This window comes from Etheostoma cragini, chromosome 6, assembly GCF_013103735.1.
Source record: "Etheostoma cragini isolate CJK2018 chromosome 6, CSU_Ecrag_1.0, whole genome shotgun sequence".
Classification (NCBI taxonomy): domain Eukaryota; kingdom Metazoa; phylum Chordata; class Actinopteri; order Perciformes; family Percidae; genus Etheostoma; species Etheostoma cragini.
In genome coordinates, this window is record NC_048412.1 from 28,596,151 (window position 1) to 28,605,883 (window position 9,733).

The 9,733-nt window shown below is 46.3% G+C and overlaps 1 protein-coding gene across 1 annotated transcript; it reads right to left on the reverse strand.

Moving 5' to 3' along the window:
- Nucleotides 1-3,136: 3,136 nt before the first annotated feature.
- Nucleotides 3,137-8,860, reverse strand: LOC117946098 (protein asteroid homolog 1-like). Its single transcript, XM_034873948.1, has 6 exons — nucleotides 8,599-8,860; nucleotides 5,784-6,625; nucleotides 4,983-5,282; nucleotides 4,283-4,484; nucleotides 4,000-4,144; nucleotides 3,137-3,906 (listed from the first exon to the last, which is right to left on the reverse strand). The coding sequence occupies exons 1-6, from the start codon at nucleotides 8,723-8,725 to the stop codon at nucleotides 3,459-3,461; spliced, it is 2,064 nt and encodes a 687-aa protein (XP_034729839.1). The 5' UTR covers nucleotides 8,726-8,860; the 3' UTR covers nucleotides 3,137-3,458.
- Nucleotides 8,861-9,733: the final 873 nt, after the last annotated feature.

Genomic DNA, 9,733 nt, shown 5'->3' on the forward strand with positions numbered 1-9,733 from the left:
TTATCATGACGTTTGAAAACCAACAACTTCTGGCGGCCATTTTGAAAACACCGGTCAGGTTTTAACCCTACAGAGCTGTTAATGTTGGCTTTGGACTTGGATGGGGAACCAGAACCACCGTGGTCTGGGGAGGAAACCACCGGTCTGCTGGCTCTCAGGCTGGGGAAGATCCAGCTGGGTCTTAGAGAACTGGAGTAGAACCAGCACCGAACTGGCACCAGCACCAGAACCAGAACCAGGACCAGGACCTGGTTAGCCTTGGTGGAAGAGACGTGAGAGAGAGGCTCGGTCCGTCTCACTACTGCATGTCGTGCTCAGGATATTCAAATTGGTCAACAGCGTGTCTCCACAAATCCGAAGAAATCCCTGATTTAGACGAAGGACCTTCTTGTAGAATAATAAGACCAAAATAAATACCATAATTCACCCGAAATAAAGGATCAGGATACCTTTCATAAAGGATTGGCCCGATCCTTTTTCAACCACTCATAGGGGGAAGTGAAGGACCCCTTGTAAGCTTAAAGACCGACTCTAAAAACGTCCCCTCACTGGACATGAGTGATGTTCTTCGTCAGGTTGACTCTTCATTCACTGCCTATGGGGGGGTTCAGTCCCAGCCTTCACCTGAGAAAGACCACCTGTGGGGGGGAACAGGTGTGGTACCATGAATGCACATAAAGTCCCAGACAGAGGTGTTTCACCTGTTCTAGTCCGCCAGGTTCAGATCCTCGTGGTTCCACGTCTTCACTGTGTTGTTTGTGTTTAATAAAGTTTTTATTTTTCGGGCATTGCCAGTTCACCTCCTGGGCACTGCCAGGTGCCGTTGAGCAAGGCACCGTACCCCCCCCCCCCCCGATCGCTCAGGGTGGTTCAGCTGGCAGCCCCCCCCACTCTGACATCTCTCCATTAGTGCATGTATAGATCCTGAGTGTGTGTGTGTGTGTGTGTGTGTGTGTGTGTGTGTGTGTAGTTCAGGACTGTGTGATTACTTACAAAGTGTGGACACAGAGTGGGAATAATAATTCCCCCACTGGGGATCAATAAACAGATTTGTAAATTAGATTGGTAAATTATACCAATTAAAACTCCAATGGAAACTCTTCTTTAGGTACGTAAGCAAACGGCCACCGGACGCTTCCTTCCACGCGTCGGCTCAAACAGACTGATCCCTCACGGGGGTCTCCTCTGATCCCTCGCACGCAGCGTCCAACGTCCTTCTGGATTTCACGACTGAGCATCTTTGCGTCGCTGGGGATCGCATCTAGTCGCTCTTGAAGGGCTTTGTCACGCCTGCAGACAAGTCCGTGAAAGTCCAGGAAACGACCTGCGTGTGTGACCTCATCATCGCAGGGGTACTTCCTGTTTTTGGCACGAGTGACGAGAACGTCCAGAAGGACTTTGATGTGCTCCCGATTCCTCTCGATGACTTCACCCTGTCTGCCGTCTGTGTTGTCGAGCTGATGGATGACGGAGACACTGACAGCCTGGAATTATTACATTTATTACATTGATCACATTTATCATATTTATCACATTTATTACATTTATCACATTTATTACATTTATTACATTTATCACATTTATCACATTCATTACATTTATTACATTTAACCAGAGCAAACTTCTGAGATTTACTATTTTGGCAGAGGCGCTATCAACGGCGCCACCCAACGCTCTTTGCCAAGTACAAATCTCTACTTTCATTAATTTTGGGGCGTCTTATTCAATTTTATAGCATTGTAAAACAAATGGAAGTGTTTTTGAAATAGTAGTTTTTGAGTAAAAGTTGACATATTCCAGTCTGTGATTATCATCAACATCCATTCCTTTAATGTTAGTCTCAATAATTCCTAATTTCTGCTTTTCTAATCTTCTAATTATCTATGTTTGTGTCTGTGTCTGTGTCTGTGTCTGTGTGTGTGTGTGTGTGTGTGTGTGTGTGTGTGTGTGTGTGTGTGTGTGTGTGTGTGTGTGTGTGTGTGTGTGTGTGTGTGTGTGTGTGTGTGTGTGGTATCCATTTCCAGTTAGCGTATCTATATCAAAGAGATATCCACAGAGGCAGTTTCCAGTTTATTTACATATCGGACATAAAACACATCATCAGTATTCCTTCTTCCAGTTAAATTAAAGTGCAATTAAATGTAAAAAATTAATACAAAACGTAATCAAGACGTTCACACACACTCCTTTACGCCGTGGCGTTGGATTCAAAGGTAAACACATTCTTGTCAGATTTAACGGAGACGTGAACACGACATTCAGAAATAGAACAGATCTGTTGAGAGATCACACTGATGGGACACAAGTCCTCTCCTTCATTATGCAGGAGAGGACTCTTTAAATCCGACATTTAACTTTTCTTTCACTTGGATGTTTGTTCAGTTTATACTGACCTTGGATTAGGATTTCTAGTTTTATAGTTTATTTATTTGATTAGGACAACACACATTGAACAACATGTCTGTAACTGCGCCGGTGTTAGCTCGTTGGCTAACTTTCATCAAGTAGTAGTAGCCTAGTAACCCGGCGTGATGGGAGGAACCGGGAGCACCCAGAGGAACCGGGAGCACCCAGAGGAACCCGGAGCACCCGGAGGAACCCGGAGCACCCGGAGGACACTGGAGCACCCGGAGGAACCCGGAACACCCGGAGGAACCCGGAGCACCCGGAGGAAACCCGCACGCAGAGAACATCACACACTTATTATATACTTTAATCAACGTCTGGGTCGGCGTTTTCAACACTTTTGTGGCTTTCCACAATGTTTTTGTCACTCAACGTTTGTCGAATTTTTCTGAGGCTTTTGACAGTTGTCAATTTTTTGACACTTTTTTTAGTCACTTTTGTTGACTTTTTGTTATTATAGGCTACTTAGACGTTACAGAAGTCCCTCGTTATTATCTCGTTAGCATCTCGTTAGCATCTCAGAGGCTACTTCAGACGTTACAGAAGTCTCTCGTTAGCATCTCAGAGGCTACTTCAGACGTTAGAGAAGTCTCTCGTTAGCATCTCAGAGGCTACTTCAGACGTTACAGAAGTCTCTCGTTAGCACCTCAGAGGCTACTTCAGACGTTACAGAAGTCTCTCGTTAGCACCTCAGAGGCTACTTCAGACGTTACAGAAGTCTCTCTGCACTCGACTCACATCGGTTCCTTATTTCACAAACTACTAAGTGGCCTGAGGCCCAAATCATAGTGCGATGGTGCGCTAATCACACGTCAAAAAGATTATTGTTGTTAACAGTAATTTGTAGTTAGCTCGTTATTGCGTTCATTGTAACATCCTTATTATTCATACCTTCATAAAAGCGTTAAAAGGAGCTCAGATGTCAGATTTCTTCACTGACCAAGTGGCTAAAAATGAGCGAACGGCACTTTAAAATCAGCGCATGTCGCTTTGTGAGAAATAAAAGTGACTTGTGATAGCTCAGAGAGTCCATAAGTCAGACTGGGAGGAGTTCAGAGCAGGTCCCAGCCCCGGCACTCCTCTTTGCGGGCCAGTTCTGGGTTCCTGCACCGGTTGTTTCTCTCCTTGGCTCTGTAGCGAGTTTTCACCGACACCAGTTCGGTTAGATGCAGATCCTCCTGCACTTTGACCGAGCTGCACGCTTCGGTCACCGCCTCCTCGTCGTCGTCCCCGTACAGGAGGAAGAGCTGCGTCAGGTTAAGGGTCAGGTTGGGGGTCAGGTCGTCCAGAGGCCGCCGCCACGGAGCCGGAGACGCTGCCGCCGCTCGCTGATGTCTCTCTAGTGCTGCAGGCGCCTTCTGAGTGTGGACCTGGTGGACGAGGGTCATCATGGTTTGGTACAGTCTCGCACAGGAGCGCTCCTTCTTCCGAAAGAGCTTTGTTTTTTCTCCTGACCTCATCCTGTGGACCAGCTGGTGGATCAGCGTCCCCTGAAACAACCTGGACAACATCAGAGGAACAAGATGGAGATTCAACATCAGCCAGCATCTCACCTGTGAGTCCATATTTCATTTTCGTCGTGTGGAGACTCACCTGGCGATCGGGGGTTCAGGTAAGGGGTTGCCCAGCAGCTGGTTCAGCTGGATGCTGACCTTCAGGCAGCTCTTCCATTGGTTGATGGCGTGAACTAGGCGCACATCCAGGTTTTGTCCACCTTGCTGGTTTGGAAGCTGCAGAGCTGCAGCACACATCACACACACATCAGTCACTGCACGCTGTTCTCATGAACCCTTTCTGCTGGAAATTTCAATTTCTTTGTGGGAGTCATCCCAAAAGGATTAATAAAGAGAAGTCTACATCAGTTTGTGGTTCTTACCTGCTCTCTGACTCAGTGTGTCCCCATTGCTCAGGCCCAGCAGCAGCGCCTTCAGCAGCTTCCCGTCCGCCCTAGGTTGAGCGTTTCGCCAGTAGTAGGTGGCGGCCACCGGGAGGCGCAGCTGAGGCGGCAGGACGCTCAAAGAGGCCTCGGTCATGCCCAGAGCCTCCAGTAACACCTGCAGACGCAGAGAGGGATCCGCCTGGGGGCAACACACAGGAGGAGCAAGAGTTAAGTAATTCAGTGTAAAGATGTTACCAGGGATGGACCTTTTTATACATGGAAGTCTGTTTTAGGATGATAAAAGTACTGTTTATTTACATGTAAATAATCACTACTTTTAGCGTGTATAGAGCAGCATATCTCCACCAGACTCCATGTAAATAATCACTACTTTTAGCGTGTATAGAGCAGCATATCTCCACCAGACTCCATGTAAATAATCACTACTTTTAGCGTGTATAGAGCAGCATATCTCCACATGTAAATGGGTGAATTAAGAGTTTATTCCAACCAGACCAGAGTGGTGATTGGTGGAACAGTGGAAAGATGAACCAAGACGGCTTTTGGTAGTTTCATTTGGTTTCTGTCCACTTTGAATGAAGTGTGTTTTACGATGATAAAAGTAGTGATTATTTACATGGAGTCTGGTGGGTTTGGTGACGGTGATTTGGGGGCTGTGTCATGTTAAAAACTTTACCTGATCCAGCGAGTTGAGTGTCAGCTGCTGTCCGTTGCCTGGGACGACAGCTTTGACTGGGCTGAAAATGACCTGCAGTCCGTCTCTGTCTCGCTCCGTCACCTCCTCGCCCTCGTCGAGCAGCAGCCCGTACATCAGCTGGCGCAGCGGCCGGGACATCAGGTGACAGCTGGGCATGTCCCCGTGCTCCACGGGGTTGTTGAGCGAGTTCCTGCGCAGCAGCAGGACGTCCAGGATGTCTGACGTCAGCCGGGCCTGGGTCAGCGGCAGCCGGACCCAGTCTGGGACACGACCCGCCACCTTTTAGGACACGACCAGCAACAAACTGAGAATATCGTCTTAACTGTAACAACCTCATGTTAACCTAGAACATATTCATTCAACAAGCTGACATCACACAAGTGTTAACCTTGTTGACTCAAACCGATTAGTCCCAATCGTTGGCGATACACTTACCAGCTGACTAATCTATAACCTTTGCAGCTCGAAAAACTGTGATTTAGCTCAATAAAACAAAGTCCAAGGGGAGCTCTTACAACTTATTAAGGAAAACGTGCCTGTAAAAATTACAAAACAAGACCTTTGAGGACGTCATCTCATGGGCTCAATCGACACTGATCCACATTTTTCACCCTTTTCTGACAACAACTACAACTATTCATTCAGAAAACAATCCACACACTAATCCACCATGAAAATAATCTTCAGTTGCACCGGGAGACTGTTAACATCAGTGGACAGAGCACTCCTGATTGATAAGGTGTCCTATGTCCTAATCTGATCGTTAAAGGGTTTTATTACCTCTTCCACAGCTGGGAACGGAGGCACCACCCCATGGATGAAGAACTTCTTCAGGGAGCTGGGAGGGAGTTTGTACTCCTCCATGCCCCAATGCAGATCTTGCAGCAGGTGCTTCTTTTTGTCCTCGCTCAGTCCTCCCATCAGCCCCAGCGCCGCCCCGAAGGCATCCCGCGGCTCGCTGAAGGACCTCAGCCAGCGGAGCAGCCCCTCCAGGCGCCTTGTCTTCCAGTAGGCGTCTGGACCGGCGAACTGAGCCCACTTGATGGGCGACTCGCTCCTCTGCAGCTTCACGTAGTCGTTCCCTGCCAGAGCGGCGAAGGCGGGCAGGACCCGGGGCTGGATCTGGAAGACGATGCAGAAGCTGGATGTGGTGTAGCCCTTGCAGGGGATGTAGCGCTGCGAGCCGGTCCCTTGTACCGCCTCCCACTGGAAGTGGGATATGGGCAGCAGCCCCACCGGCCCCGGCAGGTCGAAGATGAAGAAGTCGCTGTCTACAGACAGCACCGGGCACCGCCACTCGCTGGCCAGGGCCGCGATCTCCTGGTCAGCTTCTCCGTAGCACTTGGCCACCTGGACCTCCAGCCGCGCCAGAGTCTGTATGAAGACTATATTGGCCAGCTGTGGCAGGATGCCCTGGTGACTGCCCTCCACGGCCGCTTTATGGGCTCTATTGACGCGATCTGTGGCTCTTTCAGTCACAGTTTCCAGCTTCTTGTCCGTGTAGTCCGAGCCTCCGTCCAGCACCACGTACGGCGTGATCCGGCAGTCGCTGAGGGCTTTGACGAACTTCTCAATCAGCGCCTCGAATGCAGCAAACTCGCCGCCGTGATTCTGGTCCAGACCTAGAAGTACAGGTACTTGAGTTAAAAAATACTTACTAATACTTGCTCTATCTGTAAAGTGTCCTGAGATAACTCTTTTGAATCGATACTATAAATACAACTAGAAAATTCCGCAGATATGTTATCAGTGTGCCTCCTACTTGGTGCACATGCCAATAGCAATAAAACTTAAAAAATAATAAGTGTCTTAACCCTTCAGAGATATAACTTTTTAAAACCTATTTAAGACATTAGAGCGTGTGTGTGTGTCTGTCTGTGTGTGTGTGTGTGTGTGTCTGAGAGAGAGGGAGACAGATAGATGTCGACAGACAGACATACAGGGTATGGTTGCCTGGTTACTAAGGACCAATAGGAAGCCTTTCATCTCTGTGATGTCATCTCTTTGATCTGTAACCAGTTAACGACTGCACCTGGCACATGCTGTTACCAGCTATTAAGACACTGATCAAGCTCTCAAACAAATGATCATATCACCAAAAGGTTACGAGATATCAATAAAATAAGGTTCTCGTGGGCACCAGAAGGCCTTTGTGAACATATTTATATAAAATTTATGTGGATAAACTTTAAAATGTGGGCGTATCAGCGATGTAAAAAAGTACTTCGCTCTGCGTTCTGCTCAGAAATGTGGACGATGTTTTACATGGCAGTGAGTGGAGGAAGATTGGGAACTCTTGTCATTTGAATGGTCGCTGAGCAAAAAATATAATTCATATCGCATACATGAGCACTTTGGCTGAAACTAGACAAGAATACCTACGTTTCGATGTATAAATTGGCCATGACAAGTTAGAATTGTTGGCGTGGGAGCAAGTTCTACAGAGAGAACCAAGATGATTTTTTAAATCTCCCCACTCTGTCTCCACTCTAGCCTCAACATTCCACCACATACACACACATTGGAAAATCTGAGCTGGTCTGAAAACGGGACGATACGTCAACTGGGATTTGGGAGAAACCGTGCTTGATATCTGAACGTCCATTCAGCCCAATACACGCCAAAGTGTTGTCTTCGGTTTAAACTTTTAATCAAGCTTCTACGTTAAAGTATGGCGAAACAGCATGGTCCCAAAGAGGGGGGGGGGTGAGCGATGTTGAGAGATTTCTAGAACATTTTCCATTCAAGTCGATGAGAACTTTTTCGTAATTCTTTGCTGATTTTGTGAAAACCGCGCGGCAAATCTCTTAGAAAAGTCATAGCACACCATTCCCGATCATTACACACGTTTTGATGTATTTTTTGCGTGCGTGTTGGCAACGCTCCAGGACTAGTAGCGGGACAAACATCTGGCGGAAGAATAATAATAAGTATGAGCAATGATAGTCATTGCACCGATTGCAGCACATCGGCACGCTGAATTAAATTAAATTGAATTTAGATGCATAACCTCCATTTTTGTGCAGGTTTGTTTATTGTTTAACAGAAGCAGGTAGCATGCAGGTATGTGGACACACCTGTTAAATGAGTCATCTGCCACTGCTGACGCATGGAAAACTCCACGTGGTTGGTTTGTTTTTTATTGATTTTACTGCTGCTGTAACCAGGGGATGAATAAAGTTATGAATAGTCATAATTTTGGGGCGTCTTATTCAATTTTATAGCATTGTAAAACAAATTGAAGTGTTTTTTAAATAGTATTGAGTAAAAGTTGACACATTTAAGTCTGGGATTATCATCAACATCCATTCCTTTAATTTTAGTTTAACTGTAAAACTGAAGTTTATAGTGTTGAAAACGCCCAAAAAGTGAGAAACATGAAGAATAAAGGGACAAAAACGTAATTAAAAGTTAAAAACATCGATAGAAAGCATCAACAGAAGAGCTGATTTTGATCTTTATCGGGAAGACAACACGAGGGTTAAAGAACATTATCAATGCAGGATTTATACTTCTAACAGAGTAGTTATTAAGGTACTTTTACTGATGTAAAGGATCTAAATACTCCCCCCCGGTCCTGTATTGGTGCTCCTACCTGAGTCGAAGTAGAGCAGGTGGAGGAGGTTGCAGCCGTCAATCACGAGCCGGTTCCGCCTGAACCGGACGTCCCGGTAGACGTCCTGGTGATTCTCCAACAGAGTGCACAGTCCCTGGACCCCCATCGTCGCTCTGGACTCTGGGTTGTCTGGGTCTTTGGCGCTCTGAGTCTTTGGTTTCTGGGTCTCTGGGTCTCTGGGTTCTGGACTCTGGGTCTTTGGTCTTTGGTCTCTGGTTCTGGGTCTCTGGGTCCTTGGGCACTCTGTCTCTGGTCTCTGGTTTCTGTGGAGGAGCCACTGCAGCTCCCCTCTTATACCGTCTGCTCTCCTGTTTCCTTAAGTTTCATTTTCCTGACATCAGATCAACACACACTCACACACTCACACACACACACACACACACACACAGACAAACACATGCCCATCTCTCTCACACTCACTCACACAAACAACCACATACTTGCACTGACACTCACTCACTCACACACACTCACACACACACACACTCACACTCACTTACACACACATTATAGACAGAATACAGATGGATATGGATATATTCAGTATGAAGATCTTTGCCCCAGCCTGACGGGTCCTCTATGTTTTCAGGCCTGATTGCAGCTGTAAGCAGGAGGATTAGGGAGCCATAACCCATAAAATCACTTTGGCACTTGGCCAGAAAGTGATGGCAGCCCCCCCCCCCCCCGTCACTGAATGGTGATGTCATGAATGAGAGTGATGTCTGACAGCACACCCTGAACTTTGGACCTGTCATAATACATTTTAACACTTTTTAAACATCTTACACGTTATTGTTAGTTTTTTTTTCTTCTCTTGGGTTGTTTTTTCTACTTTTGTGTTGCTTTTTTCAACTTTTTTAACCTTTGTTTTTCTTACATTTTTGTCACTTTTACATTTTACTTTTTTTTTTTCCTTACGAGTTTTATACTTATTCTTGGAAGTCATGGACAATAAACCTCATTTTTGAGTTTGGAAAGCAGAAATATTCTCTAAAATTGAATAAAACAACCCAAATGTAATGAATGAATGTTTATTTTTGGCAATTTCTGATATAGCTATTTTGGGGAAGAATCTGTCAAATTTGACCCCGAAGACAACACACACAGTAACAGT

What these genes read in the sequence shown, in the direction of transcription:
- LOC117946098 (XM_034873948.1), bottom strand. Translation starts at nt 8,725, where the DNA reads ATGGGGGTCCAGGGACTGTGCACTCTGTTGGAGAATCACCAGGACGTC. An exon ending in CGTTCCCAGCTGTGGAAGAG is followed by an intron (nt 5,283 to 5,783) that starts GTAATAAAACCC and finishes GTGTCCTAAAAG; the next exon opens with GTGGCGGGTCGTGTCCCAGA. An exon ending in CACACTGAGTCAGAGAGCAG is followed by an intron (nt 4,145 to 4,282) that starts GTAAGAACCACA and finishes TGTGTGCTGCAG; the next exon opens with CTCTGCAGCTTCCAAACCAG.